The sequence below is a fragment of the Hirundo rustica genome, chromosome 1 (assembly GCF_015227805.2).
Source record: "Hirundo rustica isolate bHirRus1 chromosome 1, bHirRus1.pri.v3, whole genome shotgun sequence".
NCBI lineage: Eukaryota > Metazoa > Chordata > Aves > Passeriformes > Hirundinidae > Hirundo > Hirundo rustica.
In genome coordinates, this window is record NC_053450.1 from 135017857 (window position 1) to 135045073 (window position 27217).

The following is a 27217-nucleotide window of genomic DNA, read 5'->3' on the forward strand; positions in this document are numbered from 1 at the left end:
AAAGCAAGCTCAGCTATGCCTCTGCCATCCTCACAGGTGACTGTCTAACTTTGTCCAACACCCTCAAACAAGTAATTCTGCTGCTTAAACCATCACCATAGCAAGGTTTTCCTAATCACTAGCCTGAATCTCTCTTGCTACACTGCATGGGCACTGATATCTTTCTAACCCATTACAGGCATAGAAAACAAATTTTTCTCCTTTTCACACCAGCCTTTTAAGAATTTGAAGGCTTCTGCTCTTGATTCTGCTATTCTTCTCTTACCTGTGAAACACCAATTATTTCACTCAAGACTGAATGAAAAGTGGAAAAAGACTAGCAGGCAGTTGCAGTCATAAAAATGCATTACAACTTTGAATTTAACAGTGGTTTTTTCTACAATGAATATTCACACTGTTTTGTCTTTGGTGCTAGACAAATTTACACATTTTGGCTGCATTCAAAAGTATCAATGAAGCCACTGGAACAACACAGTATTAAATCCTTTATATGGAGGCATTTTATTCATTTTTAGAAAAAAAAGATTAACTATTTATGGCATCCTCAAGTTAAAATTCTCTCCTGTTCTTTCACATTATTTTCCATCTTTTATGTGCACATGCAGGGCATTTGGAGACAGCTCTGAACTGAAAGTGTGACCAACTCATCTGATATCCCAAGGCCAAGGGGTTTTCATCTTTGCTATTCAGTGGCCCCATTTAAGGGATAGCAGACCTTGCCCTCTTGCTCACTGGAACAGCATATTGGTAGGGCAGTTGAAAATATCAAGTCACTCAAATCTGAAAGAATCTTTGCTGGAATGGGGAATGGAAAAAAATTATAGGATCAAAAGTCAAGCCCTGGACCAGTAAGAAATCAGAGCAAAACCAAAGTAGTGGGTTACCTGTTCCATTTCCATCTAATCCCTGCAAATAAGGGAAACTGTCCACTTCCCAGGGTGAACTGGCTGCAGTCAGATATGCTGTCAAATCACTGTAGCTAGTGTTCTCTGGCAATTTCACAGATCTTCTCTGAAAGTGAACTTGTGGCTGAGTCCGTGCACCTAAAAATATTAAAAGTGACTTTATATCCAAGGTGGGAAGAATATTTAGGTGTTCATATTCATGGAAGCAATTTTACATTTTTTTTCATTATAAACTGCAGTAGCTTAAGAAGGACAGAGACATTAGAAGGCTATTATGAAAGATGGAAAACCAGTATTTTTACATTTATTTTGCAGTTGCTATTATTTCTCCACAAGTATTCCAGGGCAAAATTGTGGAGGCACCTGTTGTCAGAAGCTTTTCTGGCTATGTTGTTTCTCCTTCACTTCCATTACATGCCTCTTTTAATTAGTATAACTGAAACCAAAACTAAGTTCAGAGGTAGGGTATGCAAAAGCTTAGGAAAACATCCAGTTCACCATGTTTGTTCCAATTTTGTTTTCCCTGAAATAGCAAGATAAAAGTAGTTTATTTTCTAAGAGACAGTTCTACCTGTAGTCTCAATTAAGTTATGTAACTTCTGAGCTTTGGCCATGAAAACTAACTCTGGAACTGAGACTGGTAACTACTGAAATCACTGGATGAAAAGATTGACAAACTTTAGGTGAAAAGATTTTCTATATTTTCCCATGCAAAGAACACATCTAAATAGAACCAGATTACTTGGCATGTAAGATTTCTGTCTTTTCCTCTGTCTTCTACAGTGTTAGCGTTTCTTTCAAGCTCACTAGGTGTTAATTGAAGCGTCTTTGCTGCAACATGATTTAAGACTGTTTCATGTACTATGGCATTTCATGTCTCATTTAAATCCCAGCTTATAAAGTCAATAGTCTTTTTCAAAGGATACTCACCATTAATACTGTTTAGCAACACACAGCAAGACTCCATCTGAAAGTTTGTGTGCACAACATGCAAATTAATTTTTAAATCAAAAGCTATTGTATTCTCCAGAGCTCTTTTTGAATACACACAGAACACTTCCCACACAGCATAAAATCAAGAGGCAAGCAGTTTTCTTCTTAATTCACATTGGACCATGTGATTCAAAGATGTCAACTCAAAACAATTTTGCATCTTTTCCCCCATTAGTCCCTGGCAGCACTTTTAGGTTACACGTAGCTTCACTGTGAGAAAGAATAATGAGCTTGACTTGCTCCTAAGCTTTGTAACTGCTAGTGTCATTAATCTAGAGATTGGAATCTTTTCTTGCACAATTTTACAGTAGGAGCTCTAGCTATTAGAAAACAAAACTCAACAGAACAAGATGTTGTATTGGACAAGAAAAATGTCTGTGTACAGGAGTAAGCACCTCCAAAGAGCTGATCCTTGTTTAGCTGTCAATTCTTTGGTAATTTTGCACCAAAAAGCTATAAAATTGCTTTTATTTTTTAATTTCTGAAACATTTAAGTGTTTACAGCAGGCTCTCAAGACTGGCAGTATCCCCAAGTGTTTAATATAATCATTAAAGAACACCTGTGTGAAATGGGAAGAAATCTCCCTTATCTGATTTCTAGACATAAATGGAAAGCTATATAAAAGATTAAGTAAATTGACTGCAACGAACTCAGGCAGGATTTATCTCCTGTGTGCTCTGCAATGCTGTAGCAGTTTGCTGTACCTCAGGGACTGATGTGCTCAGGCACTCTGGAACCCTCTGACTGCACTGCTGAGTGGGCTCCTACAGCCCTTGGGTATACATACCCACAGTAACAACACAAGGAAAAAAAACACAACAAGGAAACTGGCCTTAGGATTAGCACCAATAGTTCAATGTAAAAATGTAGGATTTTCTGCTGTCTAAATCTCTGGTTAAGATACATTTTTCAATTTGCCAAGAACTGGTGTTTTATTTCCAAAGATACAGACTAAGCAAAAATTAGAAAACTAGTAACTGTTGTTGAGTCTGTAATACAGTAGGTCATGGGTTTTCTATTAAAAAAAATTGGTGGATTTTAGCATTGAGAGGGCCATGAGCTGCCAAAATTTAACTAGATAAGGAGGACACAGAAAGGCAACCTCAGTTCCCTCAATCCTACAAACCTACAAGCAGTACAAAGCCTTGGCTGAGCCCCAAACCTGGCAGGAAACCTGCACAGCAATGAACTCAGATACAAGATTTGAGGGTGAAGAATTAGCCTCCTCTGTTATAGTACATACACAGACATTTAATAAATCAGTGCAGAGTAGTTAATTCACACCCTAGAAAAACAAATTCTTCCATATTGATGTTCACCCAAATCCTGCCACGCACCCTGACTCTCCCCTCAGCTCCTCAGTTGGGTCTCCCACATCTGGCAAGAGACACCAAAGGGGCAGAAGACTGGGAGCTTCCAGAGAAAGGCTTGTGACAGAAGCAGCCACCAAGCCTTCCACCTTCTGTCACCCCCTTGCTGGAAGATAATCCAATGTTCTCCTTTACCAGAGGCCATAGTGGATTTTGGGGCACATGTCTGGGGATAGATTTATTGAGGGAACTGGAAGTGGTAGAAACTTGTGCTGACCAGATTCTTGAGAGTATTTTTCAACAAGTCATCACTTATCACTGGGAGTGGGTTATTAGTATTGCTTCTATTACTGAAGGTATGTAGTTTTTACCTATAAAACCCAAACACATTTCAGTGTGAAAAGTGCAAGTGAGCTCTTTCCACAGGGTGTGTGCCATGGGGTAAATACTGCTGAGCACTGATCTTACCTTCTTTAAACAGCCTCTTGTCAAACACATCAGCCAGATTTGCATGCTGTCAGCTCCAGTTTGCCAGCACACTCCTGAGGATGTAACCTCAAGGAGCCCCTGTACAGCACCTTTTGTCACACTGGATGTGTGACATGTGGCATCACACCAGCATTAAACCACGTGAGGTTTCGTCTGTGTGAAGTAACATCTGAAGCCTCACCAATTCATGCTCTGATTGCTCATAGGTCAAAGAAAGATAGAGAGTCCCCACACAGCTTCCATTCACTGAAAGCTGAAATTCAGCCTGTCACTGTGCTGGTATTAAATAACTTAAATGACCCAGTGGTTGGCAAGCCCCATCCCTCACAATTACTGACAGAGCACAGCAGTGGATTGTAATGCCATCATGAAAATGAAGCTGCCTGCATCAACTCAGACAAACTTCCCAACTGCATAATACATCACTTGCTTGATTAATTATTCAAATGCAATTGGTAACTTAGTGTACCAAGACAGGCTTTTCTTTCCCTTTGACTGGTGCTTCAAACACCAGTGTTCCCAGCCTGTTCCTGGTATAATGAGTTCTGGTTTGCTCTCATTTTTTCACTAAGGTAACTCCTGATCAACTCTTTTGAAACAGTGTGAGGTTACTGGGAAGTAAATTAGAGAAATAACAGAGAAAAACTAGGTCACAAGGATTTTGGATCGAGACTAGAGAGGCTCCATTCAAATACTGGAACAATGTCTAGGCTGTCTTTCTTTTAGGCTTCATCACAAGAGAATTCCCTAGAAAAGAAATGCGGACTGGACCCATAAAATAGATTTTACTGGGCAAGACTGTGAGCTCAAATCCCAATCCTTAGCATACTCCAGGTACACTTTCTTCCTCTATCCTTTTATTCTGCCATCCCAGTAGAAGCATTAAATTATTCTAATTTGCATATATTGTTAACACACTGGATCAATTCACTGAAGGAAAGAAGATTATGTTGAAAATATTTATGAGTTCCACTCAGCTGTTAAATGTCCCTCTAGTCCTTTAGCATCCCCCGTTTTTTTTGAAGGAAGCTGTGAACATGAAAATACTGGTTTTTTTAGTTAATTGCATAATATCAGCACATTTGCATAAGGAGTATTTAATACAGCATGATAGTGGAACACTGTTGGTAAACAAGTTTCTTGTCTTGCCTAATGGAATCCCTCATGTTTTAAAACAGTTCACCATCCATCTAATTTACCCCATTAGACAATGTCCAGCTCTCAAATTGCAGAATATATGTACAGCAGCTCTTTCTCCAGCTCCTTCTGAGCATTCCATCAACTACCTAATTTGTTTAATGCATTTTCAGCTCCAGTCGTATCTAGTGCTATCATTAATGAAAAGCCTTTTGTGCCTGGATGGCTTCTAACTAAAAAAAAATGTCAGGAAGGCATAATTGCATTATACTCTCTCAAACAGAACAAGGTTCTTGGAATATTATTGAGGGCACCATTTCCTTGTTTATTAACTATCCAGTGGAGTTTAAAATGACGGCAAACATAAGACTTACTGTGAATAAGACACCATTTGTGCACAATAAGAGTGCCCACAGGAAGGATATGCCCTTGTTCTGGTTCAAAGTATCCTTAAAAACCCCTGTTCTTTTATTAACAGACTTACCTCAGCCAGCACATCAACTGGACTAATTTACGTCAGACCCCTAAGTCAGATGAACGTTTTATTCTTCACTGTGCAGTTCAGAAAACACTGTTCCTCTGACTGATAGCACAGTTATTTTAACATCTGTGCTTGGCCTTACGGAAAGGTTATTTGAACTTTGTTTTTCTAATACAGTGGGTTTCAATGTGTAGGACTTAGGTTTGCAGGCAATCTGACAAGGGGTCCACAGGAAAAGCAAGCTTATAGTGGTTGTACAGAAATGCAGATACAAAAAATTTTCAGTTTTTCCACGCCCAAAACATCTAAGCTTTCACACTAGGAAGTAAGAACACAAAATAAAACAAAACAAAACAAAAAAATCTTAGGGTTTAATAACACCAGGAAATGTCTACTTCAAGGATGGTCAAATGAGGTTAGATAAAAAAACATCTAACAGATAGCGTAAGAAATTTAATCTCTAGCTCTCAAATGGCACACTGAAGTCCAAACTCATTTATTACCGTGTAACTTGAATTCCCTAGTCACAGCAATTAGGGATGAATTCAGCTATTAATTTGGTAAAACAATCCCACAGAGCAGCATTCCTCAGGGAACTCAGAACCCCCCACAGAATAGCAGTCTCACTCACAGGACAGAGTTCAGAAAGCACTGGGCTGTCAGGCTTTTCCTTTAGTGTCCCTCAGATTTCAATTCCAACTTCCCAAAGGCAGCGTACCTTGAAATCCTGAGACTATCTGGACTACATCATCATAGACCATCAGAGTAGCTGAGCGTTCAGGAAGGAGGCCGAGGCTCAGTGAAGAGAACACTGCGGGAGAGAAGCGGTTTAAGTGGGATATATTTAAATTCTTATAATCCAACAACAACAGCGCTCACTTTCTCCACATTTTTGCAAAAGCAGGCCACCCAAATGATTAAAATCATATTGTATACATGACAGAAACCACATGCATTTTCTGAACCAAACAGTTAAATTGCCAGAGTAACTACTGAACTAAACAAAATGTTCTACGCTTTGACTCCTGCACGTCACGCATGGTAGCTCAAAGCACTGAAGAGCGCAGCGTAAAGCAGGGTTTCCTTCTTCACATGAAGCAATTCCCAACTCCACAGAAAGACAAGAAACATAAAGAGAACTGAAATGCTAACTCAGTCTGGCTGAGTTATTTTTCTGTGCAACAGCTATACCTTCTACCTCAGGGAGATTTTAATGAAATTTTAGTTTTAAGTACTTCGAGATGCTTACGTAAGTTGTACAGAAAGGCAAAGTACGATGAGTAAGTCTGAATAATTTGCTTTAAAATGCAGCATGTACTTACTGAGTCACTACCTACACCAGGGAAGTGCTATTTATAGCAGAACTACTGTCATCCTACCAGTGGTGCGAAAGGAGACGGATAAATGGTATTTGCTGCAGAAAGTCTACCTGCAAGGACCTCCCTTCCCACTGGGTACTGACACCCCCTGCAGGGGGCTGTGTCACTAGGCACACACATCTTTGCAGAGTGAAAAAACAGGATATAATTTCATGCCAAGTTCTTCAGACCCAGAAGACCCAAAATCTGGAAGGAATTAGCCACAGAGCCCACCTGCCTCCTTCATCTATGAAAAGAGTAAGGATCATGACTGCCTTCAGTCCACATGTGGCTTTCAAAGATAGAAGAAGACTAATGCAGACTAGTTATTTTTGTAACTGGGCAGCATCCCATACTTGGAGAGAACTCATCCTAGTCTGAAGTAAATGCAAGCTGAAGAAGGCATTCCCAGAAAGAATCGACAGATGAGCAACACAAACTCTTCTGATTTTCTGGAATTTTATGAATTTCCTCTAAATTAATACACATTACTTAATCTAAGAGACCAAACAGATGTTAGCTACCAATAGGGAGACTATTTTTGCTTTAAGAAATATAGTCTCCTTTTAAAGACTGGAAATTTTAGTGTCTGGGAGAAGTATGGGAGAAAGGAGAAGAAACTATGAGAAACACACTGAAAACAACTACCATCTAAAACATGGTCTTAATGATATATATATATAAAAACATTAAAATAAAAAATGCCTATCTTGTTATTGCAAGGACAGCTGAGTATTTCCTTTCCCATGCCCAACATGTGAAACAGATCTACACATTAGGCAACATAAGAAAGCCTACTGCAAGTAGCACTAAGGCCATACAATTACAAAATTTGTCTTTACTCCAATAACTTAATTTGTATGAAGAAAGCTAATATAATTTAGACACCCTGGGGAGCTCAATACAATCAACCATGCCAACATCTTCTTCCATATATGCCAGACTGTAACGAATGTATAACCTCTAAGCTTCCCTCGGGCTTTTCTGCACAATCTTTTCCCAGCATGACAAAGACAGAAAGACAAAGCTTTTAAGGCCAGAAGGATGACAGTGGTGATCCAGCCTTACTCCTGTATAACTACAGCCCTCCCTGAATTAATTATTGCTGCAGATTCAATAGCCGTACCAAAACTTGGAAAACACGTTGTATAAAAACTCCAATTTTATTTTACAGGTGTCCAGTGATGAAGAACACACCACAACATCAATGTTCTAATAAATAATTATGAGGACAGTTAAACTATGTGCCTCATTACCCATCAAAATTTATAGAGGTTCGATTTCCAGCCATTTGATCTTCTTTTTATACAGGCCCGCTAGACAGAAGAATTCTCTCTTACCCGTTTCCTGTTCTCTATGAGGGTATTGATGGACTATGATCAAATTACCTCATGAACTTTCTTGCTAGTGAACAAAATAAGCACTTCCAAGTCTTTCCCTGTCAACTGTATTTTCCAATCTTTTAATCACCCCTGATAAAAATCACACAGTTTTAAACATTCTTCTTGAAGCATGGATCCAGAACCGGACACACATTTCCCCGAATGGCTGTGCCAAGGACAAGTCCTGAGATAGTATACTGTGCTCTCCCAATTTTTAACCTTATTTTAGAGGTAAGCGATTCCAGATGAGCTCTCCTCTCCCAGAAATACTGTAAGCATCATCCTCTGCTCCTAAAACTGTACTTCACCACAGTGACTACCATGGTTTGTTTTGACTGACTGTCCTGATTTCAGCCAGGATGCAGCTATTTTGTTCTCTGTTGCTGGTACAGTGCAGTGTTTTGGATTCGGGATGACAACAGTGTCAGTAACACACTGATGGTGTGGTTGCTGCTGAGCAGTGCTTAACCTAAGTCAAGGACTCGGCAGTTTTCCATGCTTTGTTAGTGAGAAGCTGCTGCAGAAGAAGCTGGGAGGGAGCACAGTCAGGACAGCTGACCTGGACTAGCCAAAGGGAATTTTCATACCATAAAATGTTATGGCCACTATGTAAACTGGGGGGAGTTGTCTGGCAGGGGTCAACTGCTGCTCAGTAATGGGATGAGCAATTGTATTGTCCATCACTTGCTTTAACTGGGTTTTACTCCCCACTCTCATTAAGTCTCATTCTTCTTCTTCTTCTCCTAAAATTTTACTTTATTTCAATTATTAAACTGTTCTTATCTCAACCCACGGTTTTTACCTTTTTATGATTCTCGTCCCCACCTCATGGAGGCTGGAGGGGAGGAAGTAGATGGGTGGTACTTACTTGATGACTGGACTTAAACCATGACACTGCCTCTACCAATGAAGTCTGAACTGTGCTGTCTCAGCAACTCCCTCTCTTCATTGCATATACTGACCCAAAGGAAGTGTCCTTTTAAATAAGGATTACCAGTCACAAATGTTTTCTTTCAAATTTTTTATTAAGAAAAATCTAAGCATAGTTAAGAGCAGACAGATGAACACATCCTCCATCATGAACACTTCAACAACTCAAGTGATGTTAAATTAATGAACTGTAAATAAGTGGAGTCATGGCTCTGCTGATAAATATTTTAATGGAAGAAGAGATATTAAATATTTTCCTCCTACCATTTATCACAATGTAAATAAATAATTCTACTTCAGCAGTAAAGAGCTAGTAATTATTTTTGTTAATATAAGAAAAGCTAATTTCTGCCAAATTATAAGAACAGAAACCCCTTGATGTTTACTCCTTGAAGCTACTACAGCAATATCACAGGTTCAGTGGCTGCACAGCTTTTCAGGATAACACTGTTACCAATGCATATTGCCTGTGATGAAGGAATCCTGATCCTTTGGCAAAGTTCTGCTACAGCACTTTAAACGTTACCACCCTTTAGCTTTCAAACCTACTCCCTGCTCATGGCTATCATTTTCCCATTTGAGGTAAATATGGCCACACAGTTCATTCACCACAACACACAGGATGGGGCACCAGCTTAAACACTGCCCTGCGTGGAATGCTTCTCAGAGTGGGGGATCTGCTCTGTGGGGACAGCTCACCGGACTGCTAACAAGCATTTTTGGGAAATGAGGATCCAGTTGTGTGGGTGTGCCCAGACTGCATACTGCAGAACAAGGATTGAGGTATGCTGCCAGTTCCCCATCATTCAAACCAGCTTAAAAATAACAACAAAAGAACTTGTACATTTTTTCAAAGTTCTATACTAGTGCTAGTTAAAAGCATGATAGGCATATAAATACAGAGCATTTAAATACAAACAGTTCTTGAAAGTTTTTTTAAAGACTATGGGCATCTTGGTCAATACAGAATATAGAAGCCTAAGTATCTTAACTTTATGTCATGTACCTTTTCAGGACTAATTCAAAGAACAATCCTATTAAATCTACATAAGGCATATCAAGTTGTAACTTACTGTTCCTTTAATCAAAGAAAAGAATAAGTTCAAGGGACAGAAAGCAAAATAAAGGATTCTACTTTTAATTAAATCAATGGCAAACTATCTACCAGTTTCAGTGGGGGAGGATCAGAGGTGAAATGAATCTACTTTCTGAGCTAAGTTCATGTTTCAGCCACGGAAAGAAAGATTTTGTCAAACCTATACGATTACTGCTCTTTAAACTTCAATGATTTGCTAAAACAGAAGTGTCCTGTTTCATTCCCTTCCCTCAAAATCCGTATTTAAGAAAAACCAACAAGCAAAAAATGAACCAAACAAACTCCAGGCTATGGAAGAGTACATCTCATTCAAAAGATCTAGGGTATGAGTCAGAAAGATAAGAGACAAAAGGCAAGGTTTTTGCATACTTTAATCATTTAAAAGCACATGAAGTATGCTGAGAAAGCTGCACTTCATCTTATTTAAAGAGAAGAAAACCCAAAGGAAATTTCTAAACAGTCACAGAACAATTATGGCTGGAAGGGATCTCTGGACGTCATCTCTTCCACCAAGCAGGGGTTGTCCAGTTGAGTTCTGAATGTCTTTCAAGGTGGAGATTTCACGACCTTTCTGCACGACCTATTCCAATTCTGCTACTGCTCTAATGAACTGTTGCCTTTTACTTGTTTGAAACTCCTGGCCGCTACCCTTTTCAGTTGCTTCTTATTCTTACACTACACCCTAAAGAGCTTGACTTAAGAGTCTTTGCTGTAGCTCCATTAAGTAGCTGAAAAATAACAGTGCAGAAAATGTGGAAGAAGTCACTCATATCTTATCTGAAGCAAGTGAAAGCAGAGAAGTAAACAGCATGTTGAAATGCCTAAAGCACAGTTCTGGGTTTGAAGAGATTCATGTTCCTTTCCCCTTCTGAAAATACATTTGCTACTTGACCTTGCAGCAAGTCACACAGTCCTTCTGGCTATGTTGATATTAATAAATAAAATGGAGCCAAGGCATGGAATTCAACACTGCCCTGGGAACGTATACAATATTTAAATATTAGTGCACTTAAAACCTCACTTGGCTTTGGCCCAGGCTAATTATCAAACCTGAGGCATGTTATTTAGGTGTGATTTGGGTATAATACAAGCCTGGGATCACTCCCAATTTCATGGACCCTAATTGTAGTTGAGGATTACAAGAAAGGCAGATGAGACTTGGGATGTGATCTTCATATAGCTGTTACAGCCACCCTCAATCTGTTCTTTTTAGCAGTACAGAAATAGGCTTCATGACTCAATTTTTCCTCTTGAATAACTAATGTAAGGTTTTGAGGCATTCTGATAAAAAACTAACATGCAAGTATTATTGTTGTATTTGTTTGCCTGTGGAAGAAGCAAAATCATGCTAATTAAGTTAGTAAAAATCCTTACATCTGGATAACATAACTGCAGATTAAAACTGTTCTATTGACATGGCTAAGAACTAAAAGACCAGGACTTTTTTGTACACTACAGCCTATAGTGGAACAGTTGCTGCTACACCTTGGAAGAAAGCAAGAGTGCATCACAGCTGCTGAAACAAGGTTCTTGGAAACAGAATTCCCATAAAGAAAAAGATCTGGAATAGATTTCTCTTTTCCATGGAGCTGTAGGAGCACCAACAGTTTGAAAACGGATGTAGCACTGTATCGAGGACCTCCAGAAGGAGAATGAATCTCTGCTCAGCTTTGATGCTGCAGTTTAACTGAGGAATAAACATTACTATTTTTGAAATGTGCAGATGTTTTTCCTCCCACCCAGAATCTCAAGCATTGAAACACATTATACAAAACTATGTAGCTTCCTTTAGATGCAGTATCTTACCTCAGAACAAAAATAAAGATCTCTTACCAGGCAATCTTACAGGTTTCCATGGTGCAGAATTTGGCACATATGCATGTTTACTAGCAGTCACTATCAGTTGATTGCCCAACTTATACTGAAACTTGAGGAAGGCAGTGCCATCTGCTCCTGAGGTTCCAGATGCAATGGAGATCTGGTTGGTAAAAATCTCAATGAAGGCTTCAGTTACTGGCTGATGGGTGCTGGCATCGCTTACATGGACCTTCAGCGTTACTTCTGTAATGACAAACAACCACAGCGATTATTGTCTGAAAAGCTTCTGTGGGAGGCAGCAGTTAGAACATGCTGACACACCAGTGACTGAAAAGACACCAGCTCTGACATTCTGGTGCCACGTACGACTTTTTAAACTGGCCTGATGTTATCCACCTCAGGCAGTGACTCTTCAGAGACACTGCAGATTCTGCTACAAGCCAGACCAGGTCCTGAGTTATTGCCCGACAGCCAACTGTGGAGGCATCTGTTTTCGACCTGTGACCCACACGCAGCTGGGCAGCACACCTCCAGGGCAGGCAACACTCCCTTTGAGGGGCAGTGTCAATCACAGAGTACTATGGCAATTCTAAATGCATGCTATCAAACATCCTGTGTCAGTCACGGACAGCAGGGCATGGAAACTGTCTGTAAGGTCCTGCCTTGCCATGCCTCTGCTCCAGCCAGCCTCCTCTAGCAGCAGTGGGGAGAGGGAAAGGCTGCAGCTGGGCTATGCTCCTCACTCCTTCCCAAAGCAATTCTCTCTGTGTAGCAACGGAATGGAGGAAATCTGCTGTGACCGAAGCCCAGGAAGAAAGTGGGCAATAGGGTAGGCTTTGCTAGAGTTGGGTATTTTCAGCTCTGGTTGGAGAGATTGCCCCAGCTGGCACAGGACTTCCCTGGTGATGTCTAACCAAGGTGCAGAGTTCCCACAGGACCATGTCCATGACCTCAAAGCACAGGACAACCAGGTAGGATGCAGAGTGCTAGCAGTGACAGCAGCAGCCCTGACACTACTGTATCACCTGTCCCTACATACTACTGATGAGAAGCAAAAAAGTCATGGTTAAGGTAGTCAAGAGGATCATACATGCTGCAGATAGCCAGTCTAAGCCAACACAATAGACTACATTTTTCTCGAGTAATTTGCCATTTTTCCAGAAACTAATTACTAGTTTAAATGTTTCCAGATGTACAATATTTGTCCACTCTGGGCATTCCTATGACTAAACCATGCATTGTGTCACCAGGCTTTTGTTACATAAAATGGAGTGGCTTATGCAAGACAGTCCCTCTGGAAGGCATTCTTCTGTATCTATGATTATTTTTCTGTGCCTACAATAGTTCAATTGCCTCATGCTCCAAAGCAGCAGCTGTTGCCTTTTTGCAATAACCATGACTTAAATGCAATGCTGTGCTGAAAAGACCCAGCAATGATGTACTGCTTTCACCAAGACACTCCTTGTATTTTTTTCACTTCCAGTTGCCTATTTCTCTTAAATGAACACCTCCCTCCCTCTTTTCTCTCCAACTCTCTCCTTTATCTCATTCCTGTCCTAATGTCTGGAAATTCTGTTGTTCTTGCATGAAGTTCCCAACCTCAGCTTACTCCATTCCCTAAGGTGGTAGATGGCATTTTGCAAACTCCCTTTTTGTGTCAGGAGACATCAGCCTCTCACAAGCAAGATCATCCCACTCCACGTGCAAGCATTTTTGCATGTGATGCCCAGAAAAGAGAGCACGACCTCCTGTTCATATATATTCAAAAACTGATTTCTACAGAACAGTACTGGTGGTACAATTTTGTTCTATTACTAATACCTCGCAAGAACTTATTTTGGTGTAAGGCCCAAGCCAGCAAGACATGACATCAAAAAGAAAACACGGAATTTTACAAAATCTTTGTGGGGAGTTTCAATAGTGAAAGGAAACAACTGAGTATGCAGAGAAACACACTGTAACAACCTAAAAGTTTAAAAGGACATGAGGACCTAATACAAAAGCATCAGCACATCTGTCCTAAGAGCATTTCAGCCAGAAAGATCAATATCTTGGGCTCTTTCATAAGCAGAGACCTTCTCTCTGAATCCAACAGTACTGAAAATACCAAAACCAAGCAGCCCGGAACAAAAATCCCATTACAGAAATTCATCATCATCACAGCCATTGCTTTAGAACTTGGCAGTGGAGGATGCCAATTTAGATGGGATCAGCATGAACTATATTCTTGCTATTAAAGATTCTGGACTTCTTCCCAGTTTTGCATTTAGTAGTCAAAGGAAGCAATGTACATTGAAAAGCAGTGTCCACGTACTCGGGTGCCCAGTACAGAGTGCCTCCCTAGAAACCTTGCCTTGACCACCAAGCAACTTGTGAAATCTTGCATAAAAGGCAGCTACATTAACCATCGAAGGAAAAGATATATATTCATGTATTTACAAACATGAGGACAACAAACAGTGTAAGTTTTAATTTTCAAAGTGGAGGGATATGCTTAGATCCAAAGCCAGAGAGCTGTGCTCTTAACATTTCCCACTTTGAATTTCCCAGCAAAGAACGCAGAAATAGATGAGGTTAAGAATAATGGGTGATACATTAAAGAAAAAGCAAGAGAACATGACAAGCTGAACAATGTGGTTAGCAATTTCAGTAATGTGGAAGATAAAAACAACCACAGATAAGAAGGAACGAAGAAACTCTGGAATATTAAATACTAATAAAAGAAGAGGGTAAGGAAACAACTGCAGTATCATATCAATTCAACTCCTTATATACATCCAAAATTCTAGAATAGAGACTACTACTAAAATTGATCACGAGAAAAAAACCAATAAAATTTTCCTGTACACACAAATCCATCTTTCTCTTCCCAAATCAAAGAGCTGGCCATGGGTATCTCCAATAGGAAATTTCTTTATCTCTCACTCCATAGCTATGTAAAGGTTTCTGTCTGCATACTTCTCTCTCTCTCTGCATCCCTCTCTCTTTCTGATAAGGAAGAACGGGGGCTTCCAAAATCCTTCTTCTAAGCAGAAATGACAAAGGCAATCACGCGAGACAGAAGACTGATGTCCTGAAAGGCGGCAGACTGGAACTGCTGCTCCAAAGCACACTGGCACTGGGCTTGTTTTCTCCTTCTTTTTGATATTAACGTGTTTTTTCCTGAGCAGATAGAGAAAACCCTAGCAGCCTGAACCATCCTGTGTTATCTTCCCTGACAAACATGTGAAATGTATACAACTTGCTTAATTCAGGGCCTTCTCCCACGCGACAGCTCCTTTTTCTTATCTCATGCAGCAGTGAAGTCTCGAACACTAAACCTACATTATCACTGTAATTTCCACAGCAACTGAATGATTAAAAGCTTAAAACTGGAAAGAAATTGCTGAACAAAACATCCTCTAAAACAGTGACGTGACGAGAACAACCTTTAACAAGAGAAAGTAAGTTTCAGAATTGCTAGGATATATTCAGGCACTTCTTGAGGAGCAGGGGAACTGGAGAAGGGAAGTAAGACAGCAGAGTAAGGACAACAACTAATCCAAAATCAGTCTGATCTCTAATTAATAGGGAGGTCTTAAATCAAAAGACAATGTATACTAGATTAGAAGCTGTTTAGAAGGCTTACTTTTAACTAAGGAACAGAGTATTTAAAATATCTGGCAAACCTTTTAGTTGGAACTCTCAGCAAAGAGTGGGTATAAAGCAGGTACATTATTCTTGAGCTCTGCAGCCTACCATAGCAAGGATCTCACAAAGAAATAAAGACACACACACTCAGAGAAGAAGCACAGCTGCAGATGAAGACAGGGAACTGAATGCACTGCAAAAGATGAACTGCTAAAGGGAAGCCTGCTTCATTCTCACACTATTGTATGTACAGTTGGAGTACTTGCTAAGTTCTGGAGGAGCTTTGTTCTGCGCTACTAGTGAGGTCCTGGAGAGAGGAATGGGACATAAAGGTGAAAGAGTGCTGATGTTACCTCATTTAAGAGCAAAGCAGAGATGGCTGAGGTGACAGACTCCGGGCTGATGAACTCAGCCAGGGCAGCTGTGGTCTCTCTCACTTCCCCAGACAAACCAACCACAGTCAGGACAGGCTGTGCCTGAGCCATAGCCCTGTCTGATGTACCTGGCCCCTGACTGGCGTGGTGTGAATGCGTCTCTTTCAGACCTCACCTGTCTGGCACGTACCTCCCTGCTGGCTGGTAGCACTGGTGGGCACAGATACAGAGCCTGCACCACTGGTGTGTGTCCTGTCACTATATCCTTACAGGAAAGACTCAATGCAAAGCAAGAACCACTTAGGTTAATTGCAACTTCCAGAAGATAAACCACAGCCAAAATCATCCTTTCTGGATGGGCAGAAAGCCTTCGTCTCCCTGTCTAGAAGTGCAGGTAAGAACAGGCCACTCGTAGATGTTAAATAGTGCAACCCTTCAACTCTGCTTCAAGAATCCCAAAGCAAAGCACAAAAAGAAGGATAGTGGGGAAAAAGCAAGTAAAACCAGCAAATGCAGGGGTAAATTCCACAAAGAGATCAAGGCTGATTTATAGGTATGCTCAAGAAAGTCTAGTGCAAATCTGCTCTCTTTTAGTTACAATTCTTTGTTTTCTTTTAAACAATAAACCTCATACTTGTTTTTCAAATGAGTGCAAACCAAAACAAGTAGTTACTGTGAAAACAGCTGCTTAAGTGCAGCTCCCTCCCAGTTTTCTAGCACTAAATTTACTAAGCTATATTAAAAAACTCCAGCAACTTCAAGGTTATAATTTGGGAAAGTGAAAAAAAGACAAAAAGATCCCTAAATGGTAGCATTCCAATCCAGAATCCCATCTGTCTTCTTAATCTGACTTTTGAGATTTTACTAAGTTTAAACTTTCTCTGAGCAATCCTTCCTGTGCCATCTGCTCTATGAACCATACTGCCTTGCCTGAAATACAATTAACCTTAAGAAAACTATTTTTGCATTTGTAACCCCTTCTTATACTCACAGCTGCCCTTTACATTGCTGTGAACTCTCAGTTTCCTTCAGAACTGCTATCATCACTGCTGTCTTCTATAACCAAACTCTTGAAAAGTGAAAAGCATTGGTTTCAGGTGGTTTGGGGCTTTGTTTGCCTTTTTTTTTTTTTTTTTTTTTTTTTAAAGTCAGTAATATAACACGGAAAATAAAATCCTGAGTGACCTGAGCAAAGGCAAACTGTCAGATTCCACATCCTGGAATAAACAGAGAAAAGTTACAACACAGATTGCAAATCAAAGATCACAATCCTATTTAGATCCCAATCCTGCAATTTGGTTTCTGTGCACACATCCCTCTCTGTCAGGCAGACTCCCACTGACGTCTGCTGGACAGATGATCTCTTTTGGGAACAGGCTGACACAGGCAGCTGCTATCACTTAGTTTTTCCTTTGGGGGTCCCTTATCCATGGACAATGTCAGGATATTACCAAAGAAAGAGATATTTAAATTATCTAGGTTTTGATTAGAAAAAGAAAACTTCCTGCTCATTTAAAAAATGCCATTATGAACTTTATGTAAAACTGTCCTCTGCTCTGATTGAACTTACTGGCAACATGCCTGCCTTTGAATCCTACGTGCCAAATGCATAAGCCCTTCTGTCTCTTAACCTTTTGCCCATGTGTGAGGTCAATCCTCAGCCAAACAATAGGATTTTCATTTATCTAAAGGAAAACATTTTCCTAGAAAAAGGAGTGTTCCCCATGCTTTAGCCACAGATGCCAACTCTAGCATTTACATATTGTATATTCCTAATGTGCTGCATCAAGAAGGCTCTACTGAGAGAATCACACTTCAAAATCGCAGCAGATTAAGATTGTATGAAGAAAAGGAAATGTGTATGTAACACCTCTCCAGAAGCACATACACTCTGATCTTCATTGATGTTGTCAGCTAAAAGTAAGTTCTCAAAAGTAGCACCTCAAATAGCAAACTGTGTGTGCTTGAACAAGATTCACAGATGATGACATCCTCTATTCAGAACTGGCTCTGGCCCTCATTATAGGAAAATCAATAGTGCTACACAACCTTCCCCTCAAACACAGGTGACTCAGGTTTCAGCTGGGGTGAATGTCCACCACTGATTTCCAGGGAACCCAACCATGGAGAGGGTGGGACACAGGATGTCTTGCTCAGCGCCTGTTCAGTGATTCTCCAAATGATACCAAGGCTGCTGCAGTCCTCATCATCAAGAAAAAATCTCCTTACGACACTAGTCAGAAATCCAGTGAGGACTACACAACACAGCTTGGTTCTGAGACCCAGATTCAGAAGGGGTTTAGAAAGCAGGAGGATTCAGAGAAGAATCACATAAAAACGCAGGGGACAGGGAAGCAGCCTTGGGACTGGCCATCTGAAGAACATGACCTCCTCCTCTTGGCAAGAGAAGGCTGGATCACTGTGCATAACAATGGAACTGCAAAAGATCAAGTCAGCTGAGGACCTTTAGCCTTGCCAACAGCTGTACACTGAACTTAAGCAAATTCAGGTGTCATTTTTTGGCAACAAGAGAACAGCTTACTAGATAGCAGACTCACTCAGGCCGTGAGAAAAAAATTTGGTTAACAGCTTTAATTTTAGTTCTAAGTGTTTAATTAAGGCTTGCAATTAATGTTAAGAGTTAAGAAAATTAATGTTTTGATTCTAGAACATTTATGAAGCCAGCCCAAGTGGTTGTTTGTGGCGCTTCTTTTTAGCACTGCAATCTGAATTTGCTAAACACTTTGTACTTTAGAGGTCATGGGGAAGATGCTATCAGTAGGGTCCTCCACACACTTAGTACTTGCAGTGAGATGACTATAATTAACCCCACACCTCGTAAGTCAAGAAGGAACTTTCTTCCTCAAATGCACAACTGACTGACTTCTGAGTTTTTCTTCCATTCCTCTCTCTTTCTCTTCCTCAGAAACAGCAGAGTGCATTTTCCACTCACTTGACTGACACAGAGAAACCCCTACGTGATGCCTGATCAGAGCATTCTGCTCACCTCATCTCTGCAGACAATCAGGGTCCAGGACTGTAGGGGAAGCTATGCTCAGGTAGCACTTGAGGCTTTTTCACCCTTCTCTGCAGCTCAAGTTCATCCGTATTTCTCATCTGACATTCCTTGCTGCTCCAAGTGCCTCAGGCATTGCTGGCACTGTGGCTGGCTCCCCTACTGCACAAGAATTTAATTTTCAGGGGATTGAAATAGTTTATCTTAACTAAAATAATTAGTCTTAACCATCAATCTTCAAATAAAGCACAGTTGTCTGTGATATGAAGGTCAGACAGGTGCCCTATTTACCTCTTCAGGTTTAAAATTCATTAAACGAAATGTTCATAAACTAAAATGATAAATACTTTAGTTTATATCACAAAACATTAACTCCTAGGTATAATGCATAGTTTTTAGAAAAATGTCACAAATAGAATTCTACTATATGAACTAGACCAATTTATGCCACATACAATGAAAACCAGGCTACTATACAACCCCTGTATGCAAAGAAGAGGGAGGGGCAGTTATGGGATAATAAAATAAAGACATCCATCATGCAACAGTCCAACACGCAAAAGAAGATTTGCATATCCTGACCTGCTAGAGCCTAGAGCATTACCACCACCAAAATTAATTTCTTGGGAAAAAAGGTAGGAATTTGCTTTAATTAAAAAAAAGTGGGAGCTATATGCATAATGCCCAGATGAGACTCCGATACCCTATTGTTAAGTGATTAAACAAGCATTTATAATTAACTTGAAACTCACATGGCTATGAAACTCATGAATAGCAATAGTTGCATTAACAGGTCTGCCTTTGATCTCTACAGGAACTGTGCATGACACAAAATAATTTCATTTCCAAACCTTGTCTCTTAGACACGGAATTAAATAAAATTCCGTCATGGAGCGCAGATGGAAGTTGAGTTTCAAAGCTTTAGCTTGCCACACGCATAATGTATTCTTTACAAGACATGAAAAAGTAATCCCTACTTAAACCCCTCGTTTTTTTTTTGTAATAGATTTCTTTGAAACTGTTTGGGGATCAATATGGAATGAGAAGTTAATGCACTGATATTTTCCAGTTGCTCAGCAATAGAGTTCTCCACTGACTCAAGACTCCAGCTGATTTTGTGACATCAGCTCTGAGGATAATGCGACACAGAGCTCAGCTACTAGGGGTTTTAAGACAACTTTATACCTACTGCACCATCAGTCTAGTCTGGGAGAGGGAAGAAATGGAAAGCTTGGATTTGCTTAGCCACAAAGGTACGTGTTACATTTTCTCAAAACAACTTTAACTGAAGTCTTATTAATAAAAATATGCATCTGATGAAAGCAATTTAAAGCAGATATATTCTATGTTTAAGTGATCCAATGTATGTTCAGTGGGGCAGTGAGGAGACAAGCACTTTTTTTACCCCCATTTTCAAGCAACTTTAATCTTAGGTTTAATCTCTAATTTCCAAAGCCTGTTATGAAAGCAAAGGTATTGCTTTGGAAGAAGGTATTTTTACTTGCGTTGTTTGTTTTTAAACAAACCACTGTAACAATTCAAACAAACCCATCTCAAGGGCCTCTCTACATTCCCACTGCAGCCTGCAGTGCAAACTTCCACTTTCATCTCAGTTATTCACTGACGTAAGCTCATGCACATACAGAGGCAAACTATTGTGCTAAAATTTTATCTAGGCACTTGCACGTTCCCTTTCTTCAAATAACTCGATAGTCAATTTATAATCCCTCCATTCCTTGAAGACGTTATCCCCAGCAGGCAGACAGGAAAATGAAATCGTAGGTGAAGCTACACATGGTAGCCATCTCATTATCCCTCCAACCCAGGCAGGCTGAGCAGAGAGCTCTGAAGAGCGATGAGCAGTGCAACACTGGTGTTCAGCTACTCCACAGCAAAACCAGGAGCATCCCTTCCTTCCCCACTTCTGTGGCCTGGCTGTGGACTCTTGCTCCTTCTCTTGGGCTACCCCACTTCGCCTTGGACCTGCTGCTGTATTGCTTGCATTTACTGATCCAGCACTGCACCAGCCTAACAAACCGAGTGGCTCAATGCCAGCTTATCAGGCTGAACTGCTGAAGCAACGCAGCCCCACGTGCCAAAATCAGCACAACAGGCAAGTATGGGGGTGGAGAGTGGTGGCCAAGTGCAACACTGGCAGAGGAAAAGAAAGGATTTGGGACCACCCCTGCTGGTTCACAGGCAATTCAGTCAGCTCTGTTGCACTTTGGAAGGGTACCTGCCCATCTCCTGACTTAGGCAAGCTTAAGGTCAGTATTTGGTATGTGCAGTTGCAGTAAACCTTTATTCTGCATTAATTCCAAATGCCATTCTGACTCCCCAATAATTTCCCAACCTCTACCTCTGCATACTGGCACCATAGCAGTAAAATCTCCTGGCTCCATAATGACAGGATGCTTGTGACAATGCCAGGAAAGGGCTGGTATGGAGCAGCAAGGACTTTAGCACAGGCATTACAGAGTGTTTACAATAGCTTTTGAACACCCAAAAACCTCTAAAACCATTTGGTACTTGTGGCTGGGTGGATGGAAGAGCTTACTGTTTTTTTCTCCTGACCCTAAAAAGCTCGCTTTTATTAACATCTCTACATGCCACTTCCTGTGACTTCTGTCACAATAGCACCACCAAGATTAAAAGCTACCCAACTTGTCTAATTGAAATTTTCCTATCTTCCAAAAATATTTATTTCCAAGTTTTTGAGACTTTTCTGTTCAAAATAATATTTCTATTTTTTCATTTGGAATACCTTAAAAATTTAATTAACCTGTGATCTAGGTATTCTTCTAGGTAATAAATAAAAATGTTAAACAAAATAGGACCCATTACAGTTCCCTTTATCCTAACACTGTAAAGCAACCCCAGCTTAACAAATGGCCACTCAACATTACACTTTGTTTTCTCTTTCATCCAATCTCAGTCACATAGAAGAGGCCTTCTGATCCAAGTCAATTAATTTTTCAATTAGTATTTTTGAACCAGGCTGCTGTACTGTCTATACTTCAGCTATGATGACTGCACATATACGCAGAGCATACATAATTGACTCAGCAACCAACATTTGTGTCAGTTTAAATTACTGTAATAGCCATGGTGATCTTAATTCTTGGCAGGGGATTAATTTTTAGGGCCATTATGATTTAATGAGAAAAATAATTCTGAACAAATTAAAACTCTGAACTTTGAAAAATTACTTTCTATTCCCCTACACTGGAAGTCAGTTACGTATTGGCTCTTCCACAAATTCACAATCATAATGGAAAGGTACAGTTACACTTTCAACATTCATCTTTCTTAGACTCACTGTATTTAAAAACCAGTGTGACAATGAGGGTTTGGTATGCTGCTCATGCACCGTATCTTGCTCTTCCAAGAGAAGAGCACTGAATACCTTTGTATTTCTTGGTTGCCTTGCAGCTCTGGTTCCCAGAGCTGCTTATCATAGTTGCATGATTACCACAGTAGCTAGAAATGAAGGTTTGGAGGTCCACCAACCAGGCTTTGGGAACGGGTGAAAGTAACTTGGGAGTAGCCTGTTTGTTTAGGTACTATATATAATACCCCTAGTCTAAGGGGGCACCTGAAAGGGATGACACTCTGCTGAAGGACTCCTGGGGTTCACAAATCAAAAGGATAAAAACCAACAAATCATAGTTGATCAAACAGATTAGTGAATTATCTATTCTATTTAGAGATCAGTCTTGATGTAAAATGCTGTGACTGGCCAATAAATGGCAGAGGAAGGCTGAGAGTATATGGGCAAAGGCTATGTGCCCTGAAGCTCAGGAAATAATGCAGGGCGGGACTGACCACAGCTGCTGCTAAAAGGGATGACTGTATCTCAACACAAATGGCACCAGAGGGTGGCATTTGTGTTAGATGAACAGCTATGTCATTTGAGTGAATCAATTGACTATACCACCGCTGAGTGGATCAAATATTTCTCCATGTTCATTAAAAAAGTGAGAATGTCTGCCAAACTAGCACAGGGAAGGCATATATACATGGCTCAGACCAGCAAAACATAAACGAACTCAACAATTAGCAACATAAATAAATAAAATCAAAGATACCTGTGGGCTGCTTTCAACCCATGTATTCCTTCTCAGCAGCAGGTAATGGCCAGCATCATGATGGTAAGCATATTACAGAGACCAAGATCAGCTACCATATATTGGTGTAGTGACTGAATTATTATTGTTTTTAATGTATTTTGTATTAACAAAGCACAAATTACTCTGTGTTGGGGGTTAAGTTTTCCTGTGGAATTTTTCCCCCCTAAGTTGCTAGGAGACTAAATACTGATGCTTAAAGGGTGCTTGCCCCATACAACAGAATTGGATCACTTAGCTGAGTGAGGGAGGAAAAGGCTCCTGAGAGCTGAGGGCAGTGGTCTCTCGGCTCTCAGTTTTCCAGGGAGGATGGTCGAGCGACCGGTGGCTGCGTGGAGTCCACGGTCAATGGAGGGGTTCGGTCCTGAGAATTCTATCATCTGTTGGAGCGCCCAGGAATTCGGAGCTCCTCGCCTGCCCTGCTGGATTTTGGGTCAGCCCGGGTCCAGCCGCCGCAGCTTCTCCAGCACTGCTCACTTCGCCTGCCGGGACACCCCCTGCCTGCTGGGGACACCCCGCCGTTTCCAGCCATCAGCGCCGAGTTTGCACCGTTTTGGCTTGGTGCTCTTGGGGTCCCAAGGGATCAGACTGCCCGGGACTTGTGAGACAAAGCCCCTGGGGGTTCTTGGTTCTGTTTATTATTATTATTGCTGTTGTTGTTTGTCTGTCCTGTTATATTTACTAGTAAAGGACTGTTATTCCTTTCCCAATAGCTCTGACTGAAAAGTTTTTTTTTAATCTTCCAAATTATAATAACATAGAGGGAAGGGATTGGAATTCCCCATTCCTAGAGAGGCCCCACCTCTCCTTAGCAGATACCTGTCTTTTCAAACCAAGACACACTGGCATTGTGATTTTGGTTTATTTTCTATCATTGTGCTAATTCAAAAATCCCACATGTTAAATCTATCTTCAAATAAGTAAACTTGATATTACACAGGTGCCTACCTAAAAGAGCCCAGTCAGAGCGTACAAGATTCTGGCAAATGCTCATGTTATTTACTAGTTTGCCCATTTGACATCATAAAAGAGTTATAACTTTTACTCTGGCAGGAGCCTATTCTAGATATTTATAGCTGTAAGCAGCATTTTGTTCAAGCTCTTTCCCTCAGCAAAGAATCCCTCAAATTCTTTCATTTTACCTTGTCTGCTTCTTATACTTGTGTTACAAAACAAACATCTGCTTAAGAGTAACATCATCACACAGGGCTGCTGGTGTTTTCAGTCCGACAGATATGTCCACTTTCCCATTTACAAGCAGATATGTAGAACTGAAAACATTCCAGCGGCGTGCTCAGCTTCCTTGGCACAGACAGCAACATGAGTATTTTGTAGGCTACTTAGTCTATGCATTAAACAGGCATTATAAACTGTTATTATACTGGTTTAAACAAACAGCTGTATGTCTGGGAAGTGATCTACTGTGTGCAAACAATGCTTACAGGCAAAGCAGGAGAAAGGTCTTTCTAAATACCCAAATCGTACAGAGACTATACTTATACATGGAAGTTGCATGTGCTGGGGAAATCTGTTGGGAATCAAATGAAAAAGGAGATTTAAAAGACCAATAATCAACTTCTAAAAGGGTAAAATATGCTCTATTATATGATGTGCCCAGTATAAACATGATGTTAGCATTTGGGGACATGGCTTTGTGATGAACACGGCAGTGCTTGGTTAATGACTGGACTTGATGATCTTAGAAGTCTTTTCCAACCTTATAGATTTTATAATTAGCATATAAAAGGTTCATGTATGCTATGGACATACATATGTATGCTAAGTTAAACTGAAAACACAAGGTACAGCTAATCACACTAAAAATGACAGCATTTACTTACAAGTTTCCTTGATAGTACCAGACCTTAGCACTTCCCTGAAAGCCACTCAAAAACCAGATTTACAGAAACTTTCTTGAAGTTAAGAAAACGTATTTCATGCAGAGATATCTCTTCTTCATTCACTTCTAATTTATTCTGTTCTCACACTTAAAAAGGAACTGCTAAGAAAAATTAGTGTTCAACAGTTAAGCATTACTTTAAAGGAACTAGCCCAATAAATTTAAAACCTATTCTACCATATTTAGTCAGAAATACAATTCCAGTGAGTAATACCAGAGTGAAAACCTAGTCAACATGTAAAACAGAGATAGAGATTCCTCATCTTTCTTTTACAAATTTAACAGCTGTAGGAAATCTATAAATTCCAGGTTTTAGCAGTATATTCAGTGTCACATCATGCTATATCTTATTTTAAAATTCACTTCTCTAAATCACCATACATTTGATTTTAAAGTTCACATAATTTTAACATGTCCTGAGATTTAGGAAATCAACATTCCACAATACAAAAGTAAGGTATTCTTTCTGCTGCGCTGAGTATTTGTTCTAAATCAAAATGGCTCTTTACTTTTTTTTGCCTCTCTTCACACTAAGACTCTGAAAAAAAACCCCAACCCACACAATTCAGAAGATGTGTGTATGTATATACATTCACAATCTGAAGCACACAGTTATACAGGAAGGCTGGTTTATTTATTTTAACAACAGGTCTAACAACACAGGTGGTCAGTTGTTTTCTTGAGGTTGCAAAATTACTAAAGGGAAGAGGAAAAAGGACAGCAGACTGCTATTACTGCTCAAAGCCAGCCTGAATTACCAGCTAGCCTCGTACTACCATAACAGCACAAGGCAGACTTCCAGCCATCAGCTGGCCAAGCACAATATGTACCTCTTTAAAGAGCACAGAAAGCGGAGAGATTGGGAAACCCCACAGCATCCATCCTGTAGGAACCAGAGGTCTACTGCAAGGATGACAACAACCAGTTCAGTTGCCTTAGATGTTTATATAGACAGAACAACTCTGGGTCCACTGCTGTAGCACAAGATCAGCAACAAATACCACAACAAAATAGTGACAGTTCTATGTAGATACAATAAAATTCTACAGATACATTAATGTCCTGTACTCACACATATGTGGATACAATATAGGAAAAACAAAATAATTAAAAATGCAATTGCCTTAAATGGCAACTTAAAACAGCTTATCTGTAGATTCAAGTTTCTCACAGAAATGGTGGAGTTAGTCTAATGCTGAGATGTTCAAGCTGAAAAAAAAAGGATTTCAACTTTAGCTTTGGACCATTCAATCAGATACTCCCATCTGAGTTGGTAGCTAAATAAAGAAAAATTGATGCAAGTAAGAATTATTACCAGCTAATTAATATTTGCACTTCATCTTTCTAGCCATTAAATGAGTATTAAAATGAGGCTGAAATTATTTTGTAGTTACATTCACATGGAGCCCAAAATGCTTGGGTTGCAAATACAGCAAGATAATAGTTCAGCTAAGTACGGCAACTCAAAGTACATAGGTACTCCTTTAAAACAGGATGATTCTTATGTCAGCTGCAATACCAAAGCCAGGAAAAATACATTTCATATTCTTTTCAATGTGTGTGCTTACATATAAAACACTGCTGCCTGCTTTGGAGTTTGGTTTAGAAATTCATTTTTGTTACTGCCATTCTAAAATTGCAGTTAAGTGGGTGGAATTTCTTAAAATCCCTTTTTAACTAGGAACCTCACCCAAAGTGTTTTTGAGAGCCACTGCTCCAATTCCCTTGGTAGAAAGGACTTCTAGAAAATGAAATAGGTAACTGAAGCAGAACGGGTGAGATTCCACGATCCACTTAGGGATGCAGTGCTAAACTTGCTGTCAACACAGCCAGTGGCAGAAGCAGATGGCTCTGCAGGCCATAAGCTACTTTTGCACCATGCCTATTCTTTTGCACAAATTAGAGGGGCTTCCTGGCAAAATGCCCTGGGGACTGCCTGTTACATTAGCAGTAACAAAGCCTGGACTCTGAAGATGTGGTCTTCACCTTGATAGCTCTCCTGTTTCTGCTGCCCAGGCTACGTCACATGCAGAAAGGGTCTGTGAAAGGCAGCTGCACTCGAAACCAGGAATCCTCTCTGTCAGGCAAAGCCATTGCACAGCATCTTCCCAGCCTGGGTCCCTGGAGCAGGGCTCAAGCCTCAGGGTCTCACCCAGAAATCCTGGTCTGGGCTACTTTCTGCTCTTGTCCTGAAGACTCACTTGGCTTAAAGTCTGACACCTCTTTGGCTTGATGACCTACTGCTGAAATAACTTGGTTAAGATAACATA

The 27217-nt window shown here is 40.3% G+C and overlaps 1 protein-coding gene across 2 annotated transcripts in view; it reads right to left on the bottom strand.

Annotated features, from left to right (window-relative positions):
* The window catches only part of FAM171A1 (family with sequence similarity 171 member A1), an 86224-nt gene that overhangs the window by 25218 nt on the left and 33789 nt on the right, over positions 1–27217 (bottom strand). The window contains exons 2-4 of one of the 2 annotated variants that reach the window (XM_040079788.2): positions 11916–12143; positions 6035–6127; positions 885–1043 (exon numbers count right to left, since the gene is read on the bottom strand). In XM_040079788.2, coding sequence (XP_039935722.1) covers positions 885–1043; positions 6035–6127; positions 11916–12143 — 480 coding nt within the window. The remainder of the gene's footprint in view (positions 1–884; positions 1044–6034; positions 6128–11915; positions 12144–27217) is intronic. The other variant, XM_040079798.2, reaches the window with a different exon arrangement.